General features: G+C 60.0%; 2 protein-coding genes and 1 long non-coding RNA gene across 3 annotated transcripts; 2 read left to right on the top strand and 1 right to left on the bottom strand.

The window, feature by feature from the left end:
- Window positions 1-402: 402 nt before the first annotated feature.
- Window positions 403-1016, top strand: LOC148091137 (uncharacterized). Its single transcript, XR_015716007.1, has 2 exons — window positions 403-529; window positions 978-1016. It is a non-coding gene; the product is annotated as an uncharacterized LOC148091137 (long non-coding RNA).
- A 5066-nt stretch (window positions 1017-6082) lies between these two features.
- Window positions 6083-9807, top strand: LOC107546127 (BOLA class I histocompatibility antigen, alpha chain BL3-7-like). The gene is made up of 7 exons (XM_087827078.1): window positions 6083-6859; window positions 7200-7419; window positions 7519-7803; window positions 8076-8351; window positions 8943-9218; window positions 9342-9446; window positions 9776-9807. Exons 2-7 carry the CDS (start codon window positions 7347-7349, stop codon window positions 9805-9807), a joined length of 1047 nt encoding a protein of 348 aa, XP_087683204.1. The 5' UTR covers window positions 6083-6859; window positions 7200-7346.
- A 1884-nt stretch (window positions 9808-11691) lies between these two features.
- LOC148091138 (NACHT, LRR and PYD domains-containing protein 8-like) lies at window positions 11692-23752 on the bottom strand. The gene is made up of 12 exons (XM_087827079.1): window positions 23428-23752; window positions 22052-22157; window positions 21364-21484; window positions 21188-21256; window positions 20613-20750; window positions 20440-20524; window positions 20178-20316; window positions 19618-19788; window positions 17990-18160; window positions 16137-16335; window positions 14591-14768; window positions 11692-11843 (listed from the first exon to the last, which is right to left on the bottom strand). The coding sequence occupies exons 1-12, from the start codon at window positions 23750-23752 to the stop codon at window positions 11692-11694; spliced, it is 1854 nt and encodes a 617-aa protein (XP_087683205.1).
- Window positions 23753-25661: the final 1909 nt, after the last annotated feature.

Here is a 25661-nt window from a genome sequence, read left to right on the forward strand (position 1 = left end):
AAGAACTGAGGAGTAAAGAGGCATGTTTGTAACTTTCAGATTTTATATATATGTGTGTGTGTGTGTGTGTCATACCTACATTTATATTTATCTCATGTTGCTAGTGCGAGAGTCCGTGGTTCAATACTTTGAAACCCCTTTGGCAGCCTCACTACATACACCAGAGACTGACAGAGACACAGACGAGACGGCAGGGAGTCAAAAGCCAGCAGGGCCCTGGGCAGTTTGGGTCAGTGGTTAGTGTTGCCCCCAGGCTGAAGGTCCGAGGGGTGGATTCCGACAAGGGCAGGACCTCGGTTGCAGGCTCCATCCTGGGCCCTGGTGGCAGCATGTGCGGGAGGAACCAGCCCCTGTGCGTCTCTCACATCCATGTTCCTCTCTCTCTCTCTCTCTCCCATTCTCTCTGAAAAGCAAAGGAAAAAATATCTTCGGTGGAGGATTTAAAAACACACAAAACGTCAGGAGGACGGATGGACTGACCTGGAGATCCCTGCTGGCTCTCAGGGGCAGGGTCTCCCGATGCTCACAGGTGGGGGCCACACACCTGCTGTCCAGCCGGGAACGTTATTCAAGGAGACCCACTTCCCCGCTCCCCCCTCGAAACAGTAGAAGGGACAGGACTTTATGAGACCCCAGGGACCTCGCCTTCCTCTGAATTTCGGGGGAAGTCCCTGATGGCCCCAGGGGACACCTGTGAGTCTGAGAGCAGAGGGGGTTAGAGAGGGAACCTGTGCCCCCTGAGGTAAGGAAATGGGGGGAAGCAGTGGGTGGGGGAACAGAGGGGAAGGAGTGGGACCTGAGGGCCGCTTTCCCAGGGGCTCTGAGGGTCCCTTGGGCCACTCTGCCTCGACCAGGGTGGCGGGACCATGGGTGTGCAATTCTATGCTGACTCCACACTGTCCCCCCAAACAGACTTTTCTCCAGTGTGTCTTGACCGTTTATTACTTCACGTGATCTTTTTATTTCTCTGTGGACAGTGTGGGAATTTTATAGAGAGAGCGTGGACTCCGCCCAGTCAGCAGACAGCACTGAGGGGGAACCTGACTGAGGTTCCCGGGGCCCAGCTCTGACCCTGTGTACACAGCTTCCGGGACACCCTCTGTTTGGCTTCAGCCTTGACGACCTCCCACCCGCTTCCCTCCGGTAACCAAGTTACTTTTGCCCGTGTCTCTGAGCTTCAGGTTTATGTCCCACGTGTGAGTGAAGTCAGAGGGGTCTCAGCGTCTCCTGAGGGACTTATTTCCCTCAGCACGATATTCCCACGGTCCATACCTGGTGTCGCAAATGGCGGGACCTCAGTTTGCTCTCACTGAGCACCTGGGTTTGAGGCTGGGACGAGGAAGGGAAACACTCTGTCATCATGGAGCTTCTATCCTGGGGGAAGGAGGTGGGTGCTGGGCTGACTAAACATATTCTATGACAGCCTGGAGAGTGAGAAAAGCCTTGGGGAGAAAGGGGGCTGGAGAGCAGACAGGGCAGTGGGCAGTGTCTGTGTGGCCCCTGTGCGTCCCACAGTCTCTCAGGACTCACACTCATGGACAAGCATCGTTAGGGGAGCGAACTCACAGTGGGGTCCCCAGCACATGGAGTTTCTGTTCTCATTTAAACTTTACGTGTTTTCAGATAAACATCCCCAGGTCCCCCTGGCCCCTCCATGCTGTCCCACAAGGTAAGGTCCTTTCCTCTCGCGGCCCAGTAGTACCCACGGAGGGAATGTCCCAGAGCTTTTCTATGACTCATCTACCGACAGGCGCTGGGCTGCTTCCAAATCTTGGGAATTGTCTATAACTCTGCCATGGACATAGGGGGCAGGTGTTCTTTCAAATTAGCGTTTTGGGGTCTCTTTAGACCTGGAGATTGTTATGCTGGGTGAAATAAGCCCGTGAGAGAAAGACAAGTCCCCTATGATCTCACTTATATGTGGAATCTAATGAACCAAATAAACTGATGAACAAAATAGATCCAGAGGCCTGGAACCATGGAGGAGACGGACAGAGGTCAGGGGGGAAGGGGACGGGGGGACCTGATGAAAGACAGTGAAGGGATGAGCCAAAGGACAGACACGCACAGCCCATGGACCCAGAAACACTGTGGTGAGGGCCAGGGGGACGGGGCGGGGGCTGGGTGAGGTGGGCAAGGGGGGGAAATGGGGACAAGTGTAATAGCGTCAATAGTAAAAGTAAAGTAAAAATAAAATAAATTTGTTAAGAGTAGGTGAGAAGTTCTGACACCCACACCAGTTGTGACTCTGTGATGTGACACATACGTCAGTTCACCGAATCCTGGTCATCATGTCACAATATGTACCTATATCAGGTCATCACACAATGTCCCATGTCCCTTACACCCCAATCAACCTGGGGGGAAATAATATTGAACCAACGGAAACACAAACAGAAGTAAAAACCAGGCAAGTAGACATGGAAGGCGAGGCCTTGTCAGACGTGTCTAGACCTGCAGACGAGCCGTTTGTGGACGTGCCGGTGGGCAGCCCTAAGGTGGCCTTCGGTGGCCTTCAGCTGAGACAGCCACACCCTTGGTGCAGGTGGCACCTGTGATCTGCCCCCAACCCACAGGGAGAAACCATGAGGCGCCTGTCAGTCCCTTCGCGCATTTCTGAGAGTTTCTTCGGCCCGGCCGACAAACCGCGGCCGGTGGGTTTGCTGCTGCGACTCCACGCGAGGATCTTCTTTCCATTGATTTTTAGAAAGAGCGGAAGGGAAGGAGGGAGAGAAACATCGATGTGAGACCGACACATCAACTGGTCGCCTCCTGCCCTTGGCTGTAATCGAACCCGGGACCCTCGGGAGCAAAGACCAGCCGGGGGAGGCCTCCCTGCGTCCACTCTCAGGCAGAAGTCAGGGGACAGAGGCGGCTTAGGAGAGGACACTGAGCCGGGCCTGTGGGACACTGCGCAGGACACGCCCGCCCAGCTGCCTCAGCGGGCTCTGCCCGCTCTGCTGGGCTGGGGTTGGTGGGCGTGCGCTGGGCATGGCCCGCGTGGGATTCACGCCAATGCTGAGATGCCCGGCGCCTCCCTGTGTCCTGGGGTCCCTGACGATGCGGGAAGAAAGCACGGGGTTCCTTTGGGGTCCGAGCCGAGCTCTGGGTGACCAGGGCCGGGAGCTGCTCAGCCACGAGCAGAAGGCTCTGCTCACTGTCTCGGGCCCGACGCAGCTTTAGACTCGGTGTGAGGACCATGGGAAAATGGATGAAACTGTGGTGCAGAATTAGGGTTGTGACTTTAACACTCTGACATAAAATACTGGGCATTGGCACGCACACTCACACACGGCGCACCGACCGACAGTCCCAGAGAATCCTAGTCCCTGGTACAGTCACTTTAGGGTATAAGGACCCTTTTTGTTTCCCCGAAACCCGGCAGTGGGATGCAGTTTTCTCCGTCTCCCTCCAAGATTTGGGGCTCCCTTCTCCGAGTGCTCCGTGCTGTGCGTGGCTGTGTGCAGGTGAGGCAGGAAGAGGGGAGAGAAGCATTGCTGGAGACCATCTGCCTGTCCGGGCTCAGGAACAGTGTGACGGGTGGAACATGCCTGGCCCACTCTCCCATTCCCCATTTTAATCCTCTTCCCTCACAGCTCAGTGCCGGGGTCCTAGTGTCCTGCACCCTGAGTGGGGGCTGAGAAAGGAACCAGATCCTGGGAATCCCGAGCTGAGGGTCACAGCGCCGCCCTGCGCCCCCTCCTGTGCCGCCTGCACGGGGTTTCCTAAGATGCATCCAGCTGCCCCGAAGGGAAAGGGACTTGGGGACTCCGGGCTTTGGTCTCAATTCCCTGTCTCCTGGGCTGCGCCAGGCAAAGGCGTCCTGGTCCTGTAGGAACAGCAAAGACGATGCCTCCTGAGGCGGTGCCTCCATGAGCCAGCCTGTGTCCATCTTTCTGCTGTTTCTGGTGCAACCCTGTTAGGGACTCGTAAGGGCTTCCATCCAACTCTGAGGGGACACGGACCCTGACACGGGTGACAGGGGCTCAGATAACCAGCCTGACCCTCGTTTGTAAAACCCAGAGGAAGCAGAGAGTCAGACAAGGTGGTGGCCACAGAGCCCCTGGAGGTGGAAAGCAGCCTGCTGAGCCCTGGGGTGACTGACGCTCATTTCGTGGGGACCGAGGAGGGTGGGAGGCCCCCCCAGAGCCCAGGACCCGCCTTCTCCGCAGGTGAGGCCTGTAGGGATTCACAGTGAACGTTCTCCGGCCCCGGGGCCTTTCCAGTGCCGAACAGAACTTCGGGACACACTTTAGGGACATTGTTTCTACTCAGAAGGCTGCTGACCTTGGACGGATACTTTGTATCCAGTCGCGCTGAGGACGAGAGTCGAGGTCTCAAAAGCGCACTCACCGTCTGCAGTCGTCCCGAGGTGGACGATCCCGCATGTGAACATTCATCTGCACTTTCCTTCCTTTATCTCACTCTCTCTCTCACCCCCGCGGCCTCCCACCCGTGACCTTCACATCGCGTCGCTCACAGCCTCCGGTTCCCGCACCGGCTCGGCCACCCCGCGGCCCCGCCCCCGGCACGACCCGGGCCTTGGCGCGCCCTCCCCGCGCCCGGGCACACGCGCCGCGCGGGCCTCGGGAAATGTAGGCGCCTCCGCGCCGCGGACGCCGCGGCTCCCGGCGTGTCTGCGGGTCCCGCCTCGCCAGCCCCGCGCTCGGCCCGACTCGCGACCCCTCGAACGAACCCCGACCCCGCCCGGAAGCCAGCCGCTCTCACCCGAAGGACTTCGGGAGGCCCCGCCGGGCTTCGAGTGCGCGGGCGGCGAATCCTCCGCGGGGCGAGACTAGGGGAGGAGGTGACCCGAGGGGGGCACAGGCGGGGTTCAGAGGGAGGGGCCCGGGGCGCGGGCGGGGGAAGCGCCTTTTGAGAGCGTGCGCGCCTGCGCCTGACGTCAGAGGGCTCGAGGGGCGTGGCCCAGGGATTTTGCGGTGAAACCCGGCAGCGGGTCCAGAGGCCCCTACTTCGTGCCCCCCTGCACAGCTTTCCGGTCTCTCCCCTCCCTTGGAGACCGAAGCGTCCCTAGTTCCCGGGAGGGAGCTCCGCAGACCCGCGCGCTGTTTGGCTTTGTGACCTGTGCGGGTGGGACCGCGGCGTCGCGCGGGTGCGGCCCGCTGAGCCTGTCCCTGCGAGTGCGGCTTCCTTTCTGCGCTGAGTTTTCTGAATTAAGGTTAAGAGCAGCGACTGGGAACCCCGACTGTGTTCAACGTCAATTCTGTGACCCCAGCAACTTGGCACTTTTCTCACCTGTAAAATGGGGACATTCGTGTTCGCGTTCGGAGGCCCTGAGTCAGAGGACGTCTTTGGGACCAGGCCGCTGGGATGGAATCGCGCTCTGCCCTTGCCTGCGGGGACGTGGCGCCTGGTCTGCGGCCACGAGCACCGCCACTGGGAGTTTAACTAAATAAGGTTAAAAATTGTTTTTTTCAGGGGATCCAGCAGAAGGAAAAACAGAGTCCTCGCAGACCTTCCTTTCAAGTGGATGGAGACACCACAAACGAATGAGTAAAATAAATAGTAGATCGAATGGAGGAAAGGACTCTGCAGGAACACAAGGCAGAGAGAGCGAGAGAGAGTAGAGACAATTGGAAAGGTTTGTTGTGGGCCGGGCGCGCGGGGCTCAGCGGTTCAGCATCGACCCCGAACCAAGAGGGGGAGGCCCGGTCAGGACAGGCAGCCGGGGGTGGGGTGGGGGGTGTCTCTCCACCCGTCTCCCTTCCTCTCTCTCTAAAATCAATAAAAAACATTTTTAAACAATAAAACTAAAGTGAGCTTGATTCTACGTATGATGCGAAAACAGCGCCCTCTGCCGCCATGTCCGCGAACATGCTTTGTCTCTGTCGTTGCTCCGAGGGGACGCTCTGTATTTGTCCGTCTGTCTGTCCTGTCTAATCTCCTGCTGAAAGCGCACGTTCCGTGGGAACAGTTCGGTTTCTTTTACTTCCGTTCACGACAGTTTCTGGCGCAAAGCGGGTCCCTCAGTAGATAGACGGGGGACGGATGTGCCTGTAAGTCCCCCCGAAGCCGGTTCTTTCCCGAGGCTGCCGCAGGTAGAGACGCCCCCTCTGCCCTCCCGGGGGACCTAGTGACAAACACTGTGAAATCCCCGGATGAAAGGAAAAGGCAAAGAAAAACAAACAAACCCCGCCTCGGGCTGAAACCACAAGGCGAGAGCGCCAGGCTGTTCCCAGGCTGGCAGCGCCCCCCTGTGGACGGGAGCTCCAACGACACCAGCCTCCCGTCCTGGAAGCGGAGCCTGTCCCCAAGGTCCCCTCCCTCCCGCGACGTCCCTACTCGGGGCAAGTCCACTGAGACCCAATGGCTAGAAGCCAAGGGACCCAGAAGGCTTTGCTGGTCAAATGAAATAGTGTCTCGGGGGTGAGCGTCGGCTCAGTTTCACGTGAGGAGGCGGCAGCTCCCTTTCAGGAAAACGTCACCCCATCTCCGCCGACTGCAGAGCTGCCCCCTCGCCGGCCGGTTTGACTCAGCGGTTAGAGGGTCCGCGAGGGGCTGCAGGGTCCCGGGTTCTGTTCTGGCCAAGAGCACGCACCTCAGTAGCAGGCCGGATACCCCGCCCTGGTCGGGGTGCATGCGGGAAAGTACAAAGATATTTCATGAAAATGGAAACAAAAGACGAAGAAATCTGGGGTAGCAATACTTATAGCAGACAACATAGACTTTCAGACGAAGGCCGTACAACAGGAGACAGAGAAGGACCCAGCACTTCTGCTCCTGGGCACTTGTCTGAAGAAGCCCCAACACTACGTGGGAGAGACACAGGCACCCACGTGCTCACTGCGGCATCATTTTCAAGAGTAAGATATGGAGCCACCTAAGTGTCCATCAGTAGGTTAATATTTTTTCAGACTGTTTGATGCCTTGTGTGGTCAGTGTCACAGCTGTCACCCCCATAAACGGAATTACTTTGGGGTCCCCCATCATTTGTAAGATGGGACAGAGGTGCTGAAACCAGAACGTGGGATAGTCGCTGAGAACACAGCCCCTGGGGCCAGGACTCGGGGAGACGGGGTGACCAGCGCTCCCCCTGCAGGAGGGTCAGGACTCGGCTCCAGGCCCCCAGCCCTGGCTCTCAGGTCTCAGCCCAAGCGCGTAGTCTGGGGAGCGGAAGCTCAGACTTGGGGTGTCCCCAGCTCCCACATTTCACTTCCCTTCTCCAAACTTGTGTCCAGGCCTCCTGCCCAGATCTTCATGACGCACAATCACTTCTTATTCCTATTGGCTGCGCCGTTCCTGGATTAGCCAATCAGCGTCGCTGCTGGTTGTGTTCTGACTTCCCGCTTACCCGCCGGGATTCTGATGGTCCCGGGACCCCGAGGATGCGCATCATGGGGTCCCCACCCCTCCTCCTGCTGCTCGCGGGGGCCCTGGTCCTGACCCGCACCCGAGCCGGTGAGTGCGGGGTCGGAGGGCGCGGCCTGTGCCGGGAGGAGCGCGGGACACGGGAAGCGCGTGTCCACCGGCCCCGCCCGTCTCCCGTGTCCCCCCCAGGCCCCCACTCCCTGAGATATTTCCTCACCACCGTGTCCCGGCCCGGCCGCGGGGAGCCCCGGTACCTGGAAGTCGGCTACGTGGACGACACGCAGTTCGTGCGGTTCGACAGCGACACCACGAATCCCAGGATGGAGCCGCGGGCTCCGTGGATGGAGCAGCCGTGGGTGGAGCAGGAGGACCCGGGGTATTGGGACCGTGAGACGCGGATTAGCAAGGAAAATGCACAGATTTACAGAGTGGGCCTGAAGAACCTGCGCGGCTACTACAACCAGAGCGAGGACGGTGAGCCCCGCGGCCGCCCCGTCACCACCCCCATCCCCACGGACGGGCCGGGTCGCCCCAGGTGTCGGGGTCCGAGCCTCACCCCGAGGCTGCGGAACCCACCCGGAGGAGCCCGCGGGGACTTTGACCCGGTTTCTATTTCACTTTAGGTTCAGTCCCCTCGGGCGGGGCGGGGGTGGGTGACCCCGGGGTAGGGTGAGTGGCGGGGCTGACCCGGGAGCAGGGTGAATGGGGCGGGTGAGTGCACAAGGTTGACCCAGCGGCGGGGTCAGGGTCTCACACCATCCAGAGAATGTACAGCTGTGATCTGGGACCCGACGGGCGCCTCCTCCGCGGGTCCTATCAGTTCGCCTACGACGGCGCCGACTACATCGCCCTGAACGAGGACCTGCGCTCCTGGACCGCGGCCGACACGGCGGCTCAGATCACCCGGCGCAAGTGGGAGGCGGCTGGTGTGGCGCAGAGTGACAGGAACTACCTGGAGGGCCTGTGCGTGGAATGGCTGCGCCGTTACCTGGAGAAGGGGAAGGAGACCCTGCTGCGCACAGGTACAGGGCCCGCGGCGCCCTCCTCTCCCTCGGGTGGGGCTCCCGCGAGGAGACGGGAAATGGGGTCCGTGTCAGACACCCCTGCTTTAGGTGCAGGGGTGGAGTCCCCGGGACTTTGAGGTCAGGGACCAGAGAGTGACCCCCGCCCTCCTCTCAGGGACAGTTAGGGAGGAGTTTCCGGAGGTGCAGGGGACACCACCCCTGGAACAGGCGCTCAGCGGTTCCCATGACCCTGGGGTGGCTCTGGGCCCCAGGGGGCCTTTCTCTAGGGCCTGTTCCCTGCCCCACACCCCCTGTCTGAGGTCTGAGCCCCGCTGCTCTGAGTCCTTGGCCTCCCCCCAGGTCAGGACCAGAAATGCCTTTTCTGCCCCCAGAGACCTGCCTCCCTCCCGCCCTGGGCTGTGCTGCTCTGACCCTGGAAGTTCCTAAGAGACCAATAGGTCATCCCCCTGCCTCTGTCCAGGCTGGTGTCTGGGTTGTGTCCCTTCCCCCACCCCAGTGTCCTGTCCCTTCTCAGGATGGTCACCTGAGCCCTGCTGGAGGGTCCCAGGGTGGAAGCAAAGGTCCTGAATCCTCTCCCCCTTCCCTCAGACCCTCCAAAGACACACGTGACCTGCCACCCCTTCTCTGAGCATGAGGTCACCCTGAGGTGCTGGGCCCTGGGCTTCTACCCTGCGGACATCAGCCTGACCTGGCAGCGAGACGGGCAGGACCAGACCCAGGACATGGAGTTTGTGGAGACCAGGCCCGCGGGGGACGGGACCTTCCAGAAGTGGGCAGCCCTGGGGGTGGCCCCTGGAGAGGAGCAGAGATACACCTGTGTTGTGCAGCACGAGGGGCTGCTGGAGCCCCAGAGCCTGAGATGGGGTGAGGAGGGGACGTGGGCACAGAGCCTCTTCCCAGGGAAGCAGGGGCCTCTGGGGGCTCCAGTGGGCTCAGGGCTGAGGCCTGGGGGTCGGGGCCTCACCCTCCCTTCCCCTCTCTTCCCAGAGCCTCCCTCTCAGACCCCCTTCATCATCATGGGCGCTGTTGTTGGCCTGGTTGTCCTCGGAGCTGTGGTGCTTGGAGCTGTGATGTGGGCGAGGAGGCGCTCAGGTGGGGAAGGGGGGGTGTGAGTTTCGTGTCCCCCTGGGGTGTCATCCCAGGGAGACGTGTGTCCTGCTTCATTCATGGGAAGCACCGTCCCCAGGGCTGGGATTGCCAGTGTGGGGCCCTGTGTGCTGACTTCCTCTTTAGTGAGGCAGGTGTGACACTGAGGGACACATGTGTCACCTGATGGTCCTAGTGATGGGGACCCGGCCCCAACAGTCCCAGGTCAGAGGGCAGGTCCCTGCTGAGGACAGACCTGCAGGAGGGAGGTGGGTCCAGTCCCTGCACATGCACTTTCCTCAGGTTTCCTGACCCTGCTCTGGGTCTGTATTCAGGATTCAGGAAACTTCTCTGGGCCCAGGACTAGGCTCCTTTAGGACCTCATGGCCCTGCCCCCTCCCTGGTCTCTCACAGGACGTTTCCTTCCTGCAGTTGGGAAAGGAGGGAGCTATGCTCAGGCTGCCAGTGAGTATGGAGGGGATGCCCCGTGAGACCCTGGGACAGTGCAGATGGGAACCCATGGGGACCCTGCCACCCCATAGTCCCTCCTTTAGCTTCCTGTCCTGGGTCCCTGACCATGTCCTGTTGTGTCCACCCCAGGTAGTGACAGTGCCCAGGGCTCTGATGTGTGTCTCTCGGCTTCTAAAGGTGAGACCCTGAATGGGGAGGGTTTGGGGCAGAGGGTACAGGACTGGGTTACGGGGACTCTGTGCACATTGTGAGCATGAAGTGGGCCTTTGAGAATGTGACCAGTTAGAGCCACTGCCCTGAACTTGTTCCTGATGGTTTCCTTCCACAGCGTGAGGCAGCTGCCTGTGGGGACTGAGTGATGGAAGATCTGTTCAGGCTCCCACTTGGTGACTCAGGAACCTCAGATTGGGAGGCTGTCCCGGCCCTGCCCCCCAGGTCCCCTCCCCACACTTCCCTGTCCCCCTCCCCATCCCTGTCTTTACTTTGTGGTGCACTGATCTGCAATTTCTATTTTTTAATATGTTTTTATTGACTTTAGGGAGAGGGATAGAGAGCTAGCAAAGCTGATGAGAAACATCCATCACCTGCCCCCTGTTAACCCCTCAATGGGGATCTAGCCTGCAACCTGGGTGGGGGCCCTGACCACGAATCCAATCGATGACTTCATGGTTCACAGGTCAATGCTCAACCAACTGAGCCACACGGGCCAGGCTGAGCTGCCACTGCTTTCGCCCGGATTGAATGAGACTCTGGCTATGACTTTGTTTGTTGACTTCTTGCCATGAGGGCTGATGGGTAATTAGAGGAGAGGGTCCTAAAGTCTGAGAGGAAATACAGGGGAGCACCTAGGACTTTCCAGAAGCCCTGTGTGTGCTGTGCTGAGCCTGGGCAGGGGGACGGGAGAGGCTGTGAGGACCGAGTGAGGTCGGGGCCTGTGCCCAGTGGGCGCCCAAAGCCTTGTGGGCTTTGACGTGGTCACTGCCCGGCTGGGTCACCTCTCTGCTGCTTTGACCTTGTGCCTTCAGGGACCCTTGTCCCACCAGGACCCGTGGTCACAGGGACTCACACATTCCCAGGCCCTGTCACTCGTCCGCATGAAGCTCATCTCCAGGACCCTGGACAGTGAGGGCAGAAGGGGCCTGGTCAGCCTGGACTCAGCCCTGGGCCCCCCTCAGCCCCATCTTCTGGGTGTTTGTTGTTTCTCTTTTCTGTAGAGATTCCGCCTGTGACTGTGTGAGTTTTGGTCTCACTCTCCTGGTGGCTCCCTCCCCTCTGACAGCAACAGGGTCGCCTCCCTGTCATTGTCCACAAGGCCCCAGGTCCCTGCACCGTGAGCCTGGTGTCTGGAGATGGATTTTCAGGCCCATCCTGCTCCCTCCTCCTTCCAGGGCCTGGAAGTTCCTCACTCCGACCCAGGTTGGTCTTCCTGGGACCAGCCCCCTCCTGAAGCTTCCAGGTCCCTCAGCCAGGAGCCATCTCAGTAGCATCCCAGAGTCACCTGTCCCTCGGGAGACGCCCGGGTTCTGCTGCTCTGCGGGGCGGGGGCTGGTGGGCACGCGCTGGGCACTGACCCGCGTGGGGTCCGCCCGACCCGAGGCTCCCGGCGCCTCCCTGTGCCCGGGACCCTGAGGACGGGGAGGACGCGGGTGGTTCCCCGGGGTCTGAGCTGGGCGTGGGGTGCCCCGGGCAGGGCCGCTCGGCTCCAACAGGAGGCTCCGCTTGGCCCGTCCCCGGGCTCCGGGCTCCGGGCCCCAGACGCGGCGCAGGGTTGGGCGACGCCTTAGGCTTCTGCCGGGAGCGAGGAGCAGAGTCGCGCGGGCGGCCCGACGGTGCGGTCGGCACCTCGCGGAACAAGGACCTTCCCCGCCTCCGCCGGCCTCGGGCGCTCCGGCGGCACCGCCCCGCTGGTCCCGGGCGCCCGACGCTCCGACCCTGGGCGCGGACGCAGGACCCCCCGGAACAGAGCCTCGGGGGGACCGGCCGCGAGGCCTCGGGAAGCACTGACCGGCCGCCTCTGAGCGCGCCCCGGACCAGCCCGCAAACGCGCGGGGCTCCCGCGTCCTGGCCGCTCCCGGGGCTCCCGCTCGTCCGGCCGACTTTCCCCGAGAACCTCGGGCGGGGACCGCGGGGACCCACAGCCGGGGTTTCTGTTTCTGACCCAGGGACTGTCCCCCCGCCGGGGCAGCAAGGCCGGCGTCTCGCGCCCCCACCCCGCCGCCCGTCCCCCAGGGTCCCCCCCAGCTTGACCGGGACTTGGCCGCAGGGCGCGGGCTCCGCTCGCCCCGACGCCCTCAGGCGCCACGGGATCCACGGGGGCCTCCCACGGCCCCAGGTTCACCCGGGGAGCCCTTCAGCCCCGGCTCCTGAGCCCTCGCGTCCCGTCGCGTCCCCGGGGCGTCTGCGCCCGAGCCAGGCCGTCCTGTCTCCTTGAGGATTTGTTTAGGGCCCGGCCGGCGGGCTCAGCGGCTGAGCCTCACCCAGGACCCAGGAGATCGGGGTTCGATTCCCGGTCGGGGTCCCCCCGGGCCTGCGGGAGGCAGCCGGTCACTGACTCCTCACTGACGTTTCTCCCTCGACCCTCCTCTCTGAAGTCAGTAAGGACATATTTTTAAAAGTTTATTTAAGAGAGAAACATCGGTTTGCTGTTCGCCTTGTCGGGGCGTCACTGGCGGGCTCCCGTCTGCGCCCCGCCGGCATCCAGCCCACAGCCTGGCGCTCCCGGGACAGCGCTCCGCCCGCCGGGTCCCCGGGCTCGGCGCGCTCGGAAGGCCCCGTGCAACTCGCGTCACCACCGGCAGGGAGCGCTGTCCTCAGCCCGACGCCGGCTTCCTCGTCGCTTCAGGAAAGGGGTGTCTCCTGGGTCGTTTGGGGAGCACGTCACTGGCGGGGTCTCTGGCTTCGCCGGGCCCACCTCCGAGCCCGCTGACCGCAGCCAGGCCCCGGGGCCGCGGCGCCTCCTTCGGGGCGGGGTCACCTTACGGAGGCATCGCCATCGATGGGCTGCGGCTGTGAAACCCTGGAGAGGGGATTAGAGCAAAGTCCCCGCAGAGCAGAGCGGCTTCCCGCGGCCTTTCTCCGGGCCCCGCAGGGGGTGGGGCTCACCTGAAACCACTGCAGAGAACACTGAGTATTCACTGGAAACCAAAAGTTAGAAATATATATATTTAAAAAGCTGCCGGGCCAGAAGAAACCCTGACCGCTTTGTCCCCCTAAAAGCAGGAATAAACCTTCATGTGACAGCCCGTCCCTCTGAAAGACGCTAAATGTCTGGGGGAGGAACCGAGCAGGGCAGCGGGCCTTCTCCCCTCCCCGAGGCCGCTGCGCCTCCTTGGACGCGCCCCTTTCCACGCCGATGCACCAGCCCACGGGAGAATAACCGGCCCCCAGAACGTTTCCAAATTGCATTCGTGCACGAGTTTAATGAAATTCTCCAAAAGGTGAGGCAGACGGCCCCCAGGCGACCTTAAGGTGACTATCCGAAGACGTGGGAGCTGGACTTGGCCCCGGGCGGGACCCTCCCCGCGGGGTCACCGCAGCTCAGAGACTAATTCCCGTCTCACCCGTGACCTTTACTGTCTCCCAGGGGCCCGTTGGGGGCCACGCCCGACGCCACTTTCCCCGAACTGAGCTGAGCGGTTCCAGACCCAGAACGGCCCACAGAACGAGCCCCGTTCCCCACTTCCCATCAGGGGGAAATGTCCGGGGGCCACGGGCCAATCCCCCGGCCCTGCCCTGGTGGCGCCCTCAGCACCCCGGTCCTGTATGATCTTGAGCACGTCCTGGGCCTGGTCCACCTGCGGGCCCTCCAGCCTGCTCGTCATGTCCGCTGCGGAACCCGGCTTCCTCTCCCTGTGGGTACAGAAGCGGGTTCTGTTTACTTATTTATGTTGCTAGTCTTCGCCTGAGGATATCTTTTCCACTGATTTTCTCAGAGAGAGCAGAGGAGAGGGAGGGGGAGAGAGAGAAACATCGATGCGAGAGAGAGAAACCTGGGTGGGTTGCCTCCCACACACGCCCCAACGGGGGCCGGGGACTGAACCTGCAACCCAGGTACGTGCCCTTGACCAGGAATCGAACCCATGACCACCCGGTGTGCAGGGTGACGCTCTAACCAGCTTCTTGTCCATCCTGGAAGAGTAGGCGAAATCTCTAGGACAGAGATGCGCCACCCGGGAGACCCCGCTGGCCTGTCCCACGGAGAGACCGAGACCCGTGGCGATGCTCTCGGGAGCTCGGGGTGGAGTCCAAGTGCCTCGGTTCCTCCGCTTAGCGGGTGTGGTAGGCAGCCCTCCAGTGACCCCAAGGTCCTTCCTCCCTGCACAGCTCTCATGTGGTCCCCTCCCGTGCAGACCCACAGGCTAGGGCAGAAGTGATGGCAGGTCACCTTCGGGGTGCAGCAAGGAAGGACTGGCTCGGCTTGGGGCTCTCTCCCCCCTCCCACTCTCTCTGAAAAGCAGCAGAGGAAGTATCTTGGGTGAGGATTTTTCAAAAAGGAGAGAAAATGAAGAAAAGAGACAATTTATAATCAGCCCAGAGAAGCCAGGCCCACGTTCCAACGACACACAAGCGGGGCCGCGGGTTTGCTGAGCCGGGGAGAGAAGGTTCTAAAGCCCCAGGAAAAGAGGAGAGAGTGAGCAGCCCCCCGACGCCACCCGAGGCCCGGGCCCGCGGGGACTTACAGAAGGACCCTCCTGCTCTCGTCCTCGGCGGGGAGGCCTGCGAGGTCTGGCGCAGGAGCTGCGTGGCGCCGAGCCCGATGCTGTTCCCGCTCAGGTCCAGGTGTCTCAGGCCCTGGTGTCTGAGGCACAGGGAGGCCAGGGCCTGGCAGCAGGCGCAGGTCAGCAGGCACCCTCCAGCCTGCAGGGCAGACGGGCCACAGGGGTCATCAGGCCACGTCTGGAGCCGGCCAGGACCATGCCCATGCCCCGGCCCACCCGCGGCGGGAACAGGTTGCTCCCCCCAAATACGTGTTGAGTACCTGCCACGCGTGGGCTTCCCTTGCGATTTGGATCATTATTCAGAGTGGGCTGAGCAACTTCTAACCCTGAGACGGCCTGAGCCACGTATCTCATTCAGAAACAGCGCTTCCCTGGCCCGGCGGCTCAGGTGGTTGGAGGGTCCACCCGTGAACGCACAAAGAAGTGAAGCAACGGATCAGTGTTTCTCTCTCAAATCGATAAATTTAAAAAAAAACTTAAAAAAAAATTGAGCCCTCATTCAGAAAATACTTACCCGGCGCCACCTGAGTTCTGGGCACCACACCGGGCGTGTTGACAGCAGTGAGGCCGTCCCACCACCGCCCGTTTCCCGGGCCTCATGGTTGACGGGGGGGGGGGGGGTAGGAAACCAAATAAATATATTCTGTCCACCTTCAACAGCACACAGCTACATCTTTCTCCAGCAAATGGGTTTATCTGGGGACAATAAAGACTTGTCATTAGGCGGGTAAAGGAGAGGTGATGCGGATCCACAGCGGAACGTTACTCGGCCATCAAACGGATAAAACGTCACCGTGTGCGACACCAGGGCTGGACCTCGAGGGCACTGTGCTGAGTGAAATGAGTCAGACAGGGAAAGACAACTGTCATATGATCTCACTTACGTGTGGAACCTAAAGAACAAAACAACCGAAGACACAAAACAGAAACAGACCCACAGACACAGAGAACAGACTGATGGCTGCCGGCGGGGAGACGGGTTTGGGGCCGAGTGAAGAAGTGAAGGGGTTCAGATGTACCAATTGGTAGGTACAGTCACAGAGAATATAGTTGATAATATTGAAATAACTGTGTATGGTGGATGCTGGAAATACCGGGAGGATCACTTTGTAAGTTATATAAACAGCTAACCACTACGCTGCACACCTGAAACTAATATAAAATGATAGTCAGTGTCAACTGCAATTGGAAAAAAAATTAAATTATGCAAAAAAATGGAGTGTTGACATCAGCTGGTATTCGACTCGGCCCCAGCAAAGAGGCCCTGCCATTCGGGACAGTGTGGCGGGACCTTGAGGGCATGACACTAGGTGAGTCACCAGACCCAGAAAGACAAACTGCAAGAACTTGCATTTCTAACAACGTCCTGACGATGTTCCTCGTGGGAGGGCCACGCTTTCTGAAGCCCCCCAGCCCTCCACCCGAACGCAGGGAAAACCCAGCAACGGGCGAAGACCTCCCCACGCTCTGTCCTGGGAGAGCTTACACACGCCGGTCCTGGTCTCACGGAGGAAGTGGGGTGGGGGGTCACTCCCTCAAGAACCTGTAGTCCGGAGTCCGAGCCCTTCATGGCCTCACAGAGCAGGATAAGCCCCTCATCCTTCAGGCTGTTAAAACCAAGGTCCAGGCTTCTCGGGCTTTTCCTCTGGACGAGAGCGTGGGCCATCTCCTGGCAGCAGCCGGAGGTCAGGGAGCAGTTTCTCAGGCTGCAGAGAAAACACAACCACAAACCCCGCGATGGGACGTCTTTCCTGCCTCGCTTGTGTGTGTCTAACAGCTTTGGTGAGATACAACCAACGCCCCACACAAGCCACCCACTTGAAGCGCACGAGCGTTGGTTTTCATCAACAGGATGAAAAGGGAGCCCACCGTAGGGAGAACATATTCGCCAAGGACGCATCTGATATACAGAGAACTCATACAACTCAACACCAGCAAGACAAACAACCCAATTTAAAAATGGGCAGAGGACCTGAATGGACGCTTCTCCAAAGAGCACATGCAGATGCCAACGGACATATGAAAAGATGCTCAGTGTCGCTAATCATCAGAGATGCAAATGAAAAGCACAATGAGGTGTCTCCTCACACCCGTCAGGATGGCTCCATCAACAAGTCCACAAACGACACGTGCTGGGGAGGGTGTGGGGAAGGGGGCCCTGGTGCCCGGCTGGTGGGAATGCAGACGGGGGCAGCCGCTGTGGAAAACAGTGTGGAGGGTCCTCAAAAAATTAAAAATGGAGCTGCCTTTTGACCCAGCCACTCCACTCCTAGGAATATATCCTAAGAAACCTGAACACTAATCAGGAAGAACGTCTGCACCCCATGATCATTACTCATGATCATTGGCCGGCTCCGGACACGTGATATAAAAGGACTCATAGACCACGTGGCCTCCGTGTCCGGCTTCTTCCACGGGCCACACTATTTTCAAGATTCAGGCACACTGGAGCGCTCATCAGCACTCTGTTCCTTTTCACGACTGAATAATATTCCACCTTCTTCGTCCACCCACCGGCCAATGGACACTGGGGTTGTTTCCACGCTTGGGCTGTTATGACTAATACGGCCGGGAACAGCTGTGTGCAGGTTCTTGTACAGACGGAGGTTTTTATTTCTCTTGCGAGTGTCCCAAGGAGTGGAGCTGCTGGCTCCTACACGGTGCCTTTTGCCTTTTCAGGAGCCACCAGACCGTTTTCCAAAGCAGCTGCACCGTTTCCCGCTTCTTTTGGGGACAGTGTCCGTGGGTTGAGGGGGTGTTTCCTAACACGTCTGCATTTCTGGATTTATGAGCCAGCAATTTCCTTTATGGATTAAGACAGTCTGAGTTTACGGTCTGTTAATAATGATAATTAAATAATTATATTATTAATAAGAAAAGCCCCCTGACACCTGAGGGAGATTGTTTAAAGAATTCCTGCCCTCGCCCTGGCTGGCTTAGCTCAGTGTTGTGAGCGTCGGCCCACGGACTAAAGGGTCCTGGGTTCGAGTCTGGCCAAGGGTGCGTACCTCGGTGGCAGGCTGGATCCCGGCCCTGATTGGGGAGCGTGGGGGGGGCAATGAATTGATGTGTCTCTCTCACATCGATGTTTCTCTCTCTCTCCCTCCCACTCTCTCTGAGACGCAACAGAGAAATATCCTCCGGGGAGGGTTAAAAAAAAAAATTCCTGCCCTGGCCAGTGTGGCTCAGTTGGTTGGCACATATCCCCGGGCACAGAGAGGTGGCTGGTCCACGTCCGGGTCGGGGCGCATGGGCCCCAGTCTGGGCGCCTGCAGGTGGGCTGGGTCCCCGCAGGGGGCTATTGCCGTCTTGTGGACCAGCCTCCACGCCCGTGGCCAAGAGGGGGGCCCCGGGACTCACACCCGCCGCTGCAGGGGGCACCTCGCTCGGGGCCAGGCTCCCCAGAGCTCTTTTGCCACTTGGTCCCCCCGGGTGCTGCCGGCCAGGCTCAGGTGCGTCAGCCTCTTGTTAGTCCTGAGGAGGTGGACAAGGCTTCGGTAGGAGAGCAGCGTGAAGTCACAGTCCTCCAGCCTGTGGACGGACGCGCACAGACTTTTCAAAAATCTCTCTTTTTAAACCCCTTTGCCCTCCTCTTGGGGGTTTCATTTGGATAAATCGAGTCATTTTTACTTAACGGCTCTTCGTTAAGTCATTTCTCGAAGCTACATGCTATCATGTTTATCGTAGTCTGTCATCATTACTGTATTTTATTACTTAAGACGTTATCGGTTAATATTCATAGTATTGATACGAAATAGCAATATCATTCTTTTTACCAAGTGCTCAGTGTGGGATTTTTATCTTTTTTATCACCATTTACCCCCCCACTCCCCCCCGCCCCTCCCCGGCAATCGCCACACTGACCTGCGTCCGTGAGATTCTTGTTCTATTTCTGCCCAACCCCTCCAGCCCAGCGCCCGCCCCGCAGCTGTCAGCCGCTCTCTGTCTGCGAGTCTGTCTACTTGGCCTGTTGGCTCCGCTTGCTCAGTAGATCCCACACCGGCGTGAGGTCGCGGGGTCCCCGCTTTCCCTGCCCCACGCTCCCCGGGCCCCTCGGTGCTGGGCTCAGGGTAAGGCGCTGACAGCCCAGCAGCAGTCCCTGCGACGCACCCGCAGCTTCACCCCCGCATGCCCTCTCCCGCCTCTGCTCGCTTCATTGGCCCGTCTCTGTGCTGGCTGCAACCACAGGCTCCGGTCTGCCCGTGACACACGCATCCCCGTCCCGCCTCTGTCCCATCCCTGCGCTCATGTTACCGAACCAGCAGCGGCAAGGAACACGCTCCCGACAGCCTCTCCCGCTGGGCCGACAGGAAACAGGCCCGCGGTCCCCAGGGCGCCTTCCGCAGCATCACCGTCTGCAGGTGGCCGTTACGTTGCAGATCCTTGGCTCATTCAAACCGACTTCCAGGGCTGACCGAGCAGTTTTCCAGCCTGGGGCACCGCACAGAACACCAGCCTCAGCGCCCCGGGGAAACAGCGCCCGCAGAACCACACGCACCTTGGGAAACCTGTCGGTCTCGGCGTCCCGACCAGTGATCGGTGGAAAGCGTGCACGCTTGGAGGTCACCGGCTGCTCTCACGGGGAGCCCGGGCGCCGTTCAGCCCTCGCATTTCGGCTGCTTTTTTTGTTTTTATTTTTTTAAATATGTCTTTATTGATTTCAGAGAGAGGAAGGGAGAGGGAGCGAGATGGAAACATCAATGATGCCTCATTGATCGGCTGCCTCCTGCGTGCCCCCTGCTGGGGATCCACCCGCATCCCGGGCTTGTGCCCCGACCTGAGCCAAACCGGCCGCCTTTTGGTGAACCGGGCGTCTCTCCAGCCCCCTGGGCCGCCCGGCCAGGGCGCTGTAGGAGGTAACTACGTGCAGTGATGGATGTTAATGGAACTTACTGTGTGCCCTTTGGGGCGGCACGGATGGGCCTAGAGGGCTTCCTGCTCAGCGAGACGAGTCAGACAGAGCGGCCCCCGGGTCCCGGGACGCTCACCTCAGTTTGCGCAGTTTGCAGTGCGGATGTTTCAGCGCCAAGGGGAGGACCCGTGTGGCGTCAGGCTCCATCACGCTGTCGGTCACGGCCAGGGACTCCAGCCCCTCGTGCAGCGTGAACACGGAGCAGAGCTCTTGCCACCAGCGGAAACGCCAGCTGATGCCGTCTGGTCTGGGTGCAGAACGGGATCCCCAGGCGGAGGTTACACAGGAGAAAACCCCGGGCTGGCCGTCCCCACCCTGGTCACGATCGCAGGCCCCTTGATGAGTCTAGTAAGACTCCCCCATAAAAAAAAAGCCCAGACGAGCCATCATGAGGTTTCTCGCTCATTACAGGGAGACCACGGCCTCAGGCGAGGACGCCTGCGTTTTCCCGGGGAGACCACGGCCGCCCCGACCCCTAGCCCTACACGCCCAGGACAGGTGGGCAAGGCCCCCGGGTAAGGTAGACGGGGAGCGAGGGAGGGTTCAGAGCACTCACACGTCCTTGGTGACGGTCAAGGTCACGGTCAGCTCCACCTCCCCCAAGTGTGGACAGTGGGTGAGGCAGAGGGCGGACACCTGCAGTCCCCGTTCCTGCCGATGACCAGAGCGGCCCTGTGGCGCCCCGGCAGCAGCTGCCGCAGGAAGGCCTCCTCCCGGGTCTCGAGCAGGCAGAAGGTCTGCGGGACCCGGGGTGTGCGGTGGGCGGCCTGCGGCCCTGCCAGGGGGCCCCCAGTTTGGGCACCTCCTCCTTATTCCCCGAGGACAGCTTGTGCCCGAGCCACCGCTCCCCGGCCTTGGCGCAGGTCTGGTTGAACAGGCCGAAGAAGAAGAGCGCCACGTGGCCAGGGGGCCCCCCTCTTCCCGGGCTCGGCCGCCAGGCGCAGCAGCCGGGCCCTGTCCAGCACCTGGAAGCCGGGGACCCTCTGCGGGAGGTGGACGGTGTACACCAGGGCGGCGAAAACTCCTGGGAGCTCAGGAGGGTGAAGGCGCACAGGTCCTCCTGCCCCCGACCCTGCGGAGAATATTCTCGCCCAGGAGAGCGGCCACGGCCACCCCGTCCAGCTGGGTCAGCTCGAGGTCCGTCTTCCCAAACACCCACCGCTCCTTCCACATCCCTCTCGCCGCCAGGTAACACGGGCCGGCAGGTATCTAGGGTGACGGTTGCCGTGAAGCCGTCGGAAGGCCAGGTACAGGTGCTGGACGAAGGCAGCCGTGGCGTTGGGGTGGGCGTGAGGGAGGGGCCCCTCCCCATCTGGCCTTTCAGGCACGAGCGAGCCAGCCAGCAGGCCACAGGCGCTGGCACCTGGAGAAGAGGACCGTGTTCCCCGCGGCGTCGCTCAAGGCTTCCTCCGCCTCCCCTGGCTGCTGAAGTGCCTCCTGAAGCACTGGGCTCTCTCGGAGGCGGTGAACCCCGTGACGGTCACGACGGACGGATGCCTCAGGACGGACTGGAGGACCCTCCGGGAAGAGAACCGCAGGAGGGTCAGCAGCGAGGCCTCGGGGAGCATTTTTCCGCCCAGCAGACTGGCCAGGAGGGCAGGCGCCAGCAGCTTCTGGCTCGTCCTTGCTCAGATTCCCGGTCGCACCCTGAGGCTCAGCGCCAGCCCCTGGGAGCCGTCGAGGACGAGCAGCAGCTGTTTGGGCTTGGACATCACCTGGGAGACGAGACCCCGAAACCCGGGCGACCGGCTGACACCAGTTCACAGAGGCTCTGCGGCTGGGCCCAGGCCACCCCGACAGTGGACGCGGAAAGCGTACCGACCTGGTGGGGGGAGAACTCCTTTCCTGCCCACTCCGACATCAGCTTGTGGGCCAGGGCGGTTTTCCCCACCCCGGCGGCCCCCTGGAGGACGACCGTCTTGGGTGGTCGGCCAGGGGGTCTCCTGGGAAGAAACAGGCAGTGAAGGAGCCGCTGGTGCCGGGGGAGGTCTTGGTGGAAGAAGTCTGCTTGGTTCCCGGGCCACGGGGTCCTGTCCACCACGGCGGAATAGTGGCCCCTCCCGGGCAGTCGGTAGCCCCGCACGTCATCTAGGTGAGCGGGACGGGAGGGACAGAGCCAGCTCCGTGCACCGAGGCCGAACCGAGCAACAAGACCAGCCTTGGGGCCGACAGCAAGCCCCACGATATGTTTCCGTGGAAGGCCCGCTTCTCCCGAGGGCGGGGCTCAGTTACGGACCGTGAGTGGGCCCGGCGGGGAGGGCTCAGCGGCTGAGCCTCGACCTAGGACCCAGGAGATTGGGGTTCGATTCCCGGTCAGGGCATGTGCTGGGGCTGTGGGCTCCGCCCCAGCAGGGGGCGTGCGGGAGGCAGCCAGTCGACGTTTCGCTCCCTCCCTCTCCCTTCCTCTCTCTAAATCAATAAAATATATATATATATATGAAGAGACGCCAAATCACAACCCACCCCGCCTTAGGAACCGAGCTTCTCTGCCCAGCCCATCGCCCGCTCACCTCCAGGGCTGGTCACCACCCCGGCACCTCCCAGATTCTTCTTCCTCCGAGTCCACTTGTGCTCCGCCTGGGCCCAGGTCCTCCGGCTCCACGTTGGGCAGCACGTCTGGAAGAGACGAGGAACGAGGCTGTGCCGTGGGAACGGGGAGACGGGCACCGGGAGCGCGCGTGGGCTCCTCCAGGGCGGCAGCTCAGGGAGGAGGCCGTTGCCTGGGCTCCACCAGGATGCCAGGGAGGAAACGCTGCTGTTTCCTGATGGGCTGAGAGGTGCTCGGGGACTCGGCAGCTCATCGCCCGGGCCGGGCCTGCGGCTCACTGGGGGAGCAGAGCCTCCTGCGCCGAGGCCGCCGCCTGCTTCCCAGGCTCCTTCCCAGCAGGGGGCGTGGGAGGCAGCCCAGCAGTGCCTCTCTCATCCGCGTTTCTCTCCCTCTCTCGCTCAAAATAAAGTGTGGTCTGCCCAGGGTGTGTGTGTGAAGTTTGGCTTTCTGTACTTTGAAGACGTGTTATGGACGGAGAAGTTTACAATTTCAATCCTGCCCTTGGGACTGACCCCCTTTATCATGATAAAATGACCCTTTTTAGCCTTAAATATTAGGCTGCTGACCTCACGGTAGCTCTAGCAGCTCTCTTGTGTTTTGTGACTTCATAGCGTCTCTTTCTACCGTTTTCCAACTTCTCGGTTTCTTTGTCTCTTTGTGTTCATCTCTCTCATTATTTTTGGTTAATCCTCACTTGAGGATGGTTTTCCATTGATTTTGAGAGAGAGTGGAAGGAGTGGGGGGTAGAGAGAGAGAGAAAGATTGATGTGAGAGAGACACATCAATTGGTTGCGTCCCCCATGCACCCCAACCAGGGCTGGGGATCGAACCTGCAACCCAGGTACGTGCCCTTGATCGGGCATCGAACCCGAGACCCTTTGGTGCGCAAGCCAACGATCTAACCGCTGAGCCACATCAGCCAGGGAAGGTTTTTTTTCTCTTTAAATATGCTAATAGGCCTGGCTGGGCGTGGCTCAGCGGATACGCATAGACCTAGGATCCAGGCGATCAGGGTTCCATTCCCAGTCAGGGCACATGCCCGGGTCATGGGCTGCAGCCGATCAATCAATGATTCTCTCATCGTTGGTGTTTCTATCTCTCTCTCTCCCTCTCCTTTCCTCTCTCTGAAATCAATAAAGATATATTTTAAATTAAAATAAATAAATAAATAAATAAATGAATAAGCTAATAGGATAGCCTTGGCCTTTTGGGGTCAGAGGCGCCCTCTCACTCCACTATCTGCCGGCTTGTTCAGGTGGCCAGTACGGGCGTCCAGGAAAGTGCTTGGCTCTTCAGCACCCAAGCCCATCACCACACGGCACCCAGACTATCGCCCACCTTGTAGCTCCCTCTGCACCCGGAGGCACAGTTGGGTCTGGTCCATCTTCGCGAAGATGCCGTGGGCCACATCCCAAGCGAGCCGGCCGGGGAAGCGCTCGGTCAAGAGGTGGGCCACCTCCCCCCACCTGGCTGCCTTCACCTGGTCCCAGGTGATCTGGGCAGAGCGGGGTCTGGGGGTCTCAGCCACTAAGAGCTGCTTGAACCTCTCTAGCTCCTGCTGGCTGAGGTAGAGCAAGTACAGCATGACCCCGTTCTTGAACGGCCAGGTCGAGGACAAGGGTTCCAAGGACGAGGTGGAGCAGGAGGAGGAGCCGGAGTCCATGCTCAGTCGCGTATCTTCCCTGCAGTCCCACGGCCTCAGGCACCCTGGTACAAACAGCCAGTCGGAAGAGAGCAGACTAGGCCTGTGGGGACGAGAAATCATGAGAAATGAATGCCCACCACCAACAAACTCACAGACACCACGTGCTGGGAGGCCCGGAGAAAGGGGAGCCCCGGTGCCCTGCTGGCAGGGTGCAGCCTGGCGCGGCCACCGTGGGAAACAGTATGGAGGGTCTTCAAAAAACTAAAAATGGAGCTGCCTTCTGACCCAGTGATCCCACTTCTAGGAATGTACCCTGAGAATCCCGAAACACTAATCACAAAGAATATATGCAGCCCTGTGTTCATAGCAGCCCAATTTACAGCAGCTAAGATCTGGAAAGAGCCCCAGTGCCCATCTGCAGATGAGTGGGTAAAGCAGCTGTGGGACATTCGGCCCGTGGAATACTACGCAGCTGTGAAAAGGAAGGATCCCTTACTCTTTCGGGCAGTGTGGATGGACCTGGAGAGGATTATGCTGAGCGAAATAAGCCAGGCAGACAAAGACTAGTATCCCATGATCTCACTCATATGTGGAATCTAATAAACCAAATAAACTGATGAACAAAATAGCCCTGGAAACATGGAGCAGACTGACAGAGGTCAGGGAGGGCAGGGAACTGCGTGAAAGGAGGTGAAGGGATGAGCCAAAGGACAGACACGCACAGCCCGTGGGCACACACAACAGTGTGGTGACGGCCGGAGCGCGGGGGGAGGTTGGGTGGAGGTGGGAATGGGCAGGAAATTGGGGAACAGTTGTAATAATCTCAACAATAAAAGTAAAATAAAATAGAGGAAGGAATTCCTGCCGTTTGCAACATACATTAAGTCATTCCTTTGTACACCCAGAAAACCATGTTGCTCAACCTAAACAGGTGTGATTTTTATTTTTCCGTCGTGCCTCTGTGAACATGGAAAAATTATTTAAAGTTTAATTTTTCAAATTTTTTATTTTTAGAGGAAGGAAGGGGGGTGGGGAGAGAGAGAGTGAGCGTGTCTGATGCCCAAGCTCGTAAGCCACGCAGCTGAACTAAGACTTTCCTTTCCTTTTTATTTTTTAAAGTATGTTTTTATTTATTTCACAGAGGAAGAGGGGGAGAGAGAGAGAAACATCAGTGATGAGAGACTGACCGGCGGCCTCCTGCGCCCCGACGGGGGGTCTGGCTGGGCATCGAACCAGCGCCTCTCGGGCCACAGGCGACGCTCAGTGACCGAGCCCCGCGGGCGTGAGGATTGTCATCAGCGGAACAGGCTGGTCCTTGAAAAGGTGAACTTCTAGCCTTTGCGTGTTTGAAATGGGCTAATTAGACACTTGGTGAGCTCAAGGGTCTTTTACTGTAACTGTCAGAAAGGAGGGAAAAACCCAAAGAAACAATAAAAGCCCCGCTCAGCCCTGAAGGGAATCGGGCTTCCCGGCTCCTTCCTGCTAAAAACACCTCCCAGAGCAGGAGGAAGAGGCGCTGGGCCGGCCCTGCCCGACCCTGATATAGGGCCAGGGCCTCCCGTCGGCTGGGGCTGGGGCGGGTCCCGCAGGTGCCGCGGGTCTGGGAGGGAGGCGAGTCCCGCAGGTGCTGCGGGTCTGGGAAGGGGGGCGGGTCCCGCAGGTGCTGCGGGTCTGGGAGGAGGGCAGGTCCTGCAGGTGCTGCGGGTCTGGGAAGCGAAGCCCTCGCTGCCTTTTAGATCCGGGAGGTGGCGGGTCTGCAGAGCTCCCCGGCTCCTAGTTCCCCCAATGCTCGCTTTCCACTTGGAAGCATGGAGAGCAACCCCCCCATCGTCTTACTCCCCTGTCCCATCTCCCCCACTTGCAGGCTCACTCTACTGAGCAAAAGGGGGGCCTCCGGGTCACCAGGACCCAACGTGGGGCCCAAAGC

This window comes from Miniopterus natalensis, chromosome 18, assembly GCF_054644295.1.
Source record: "Miniopterus natalensis isolate mMinNat1 chromosome 18, mMinNat1.hap1, whole genome shotgun sequence".
Classification (NCBI taxonomy): domain Eukaryota; kingdom Metazoa; phylum Chordata; class Mammalia; order Chiroptera; family Miniopteridae; genus Miniopterus; species Miniopterus natalensis.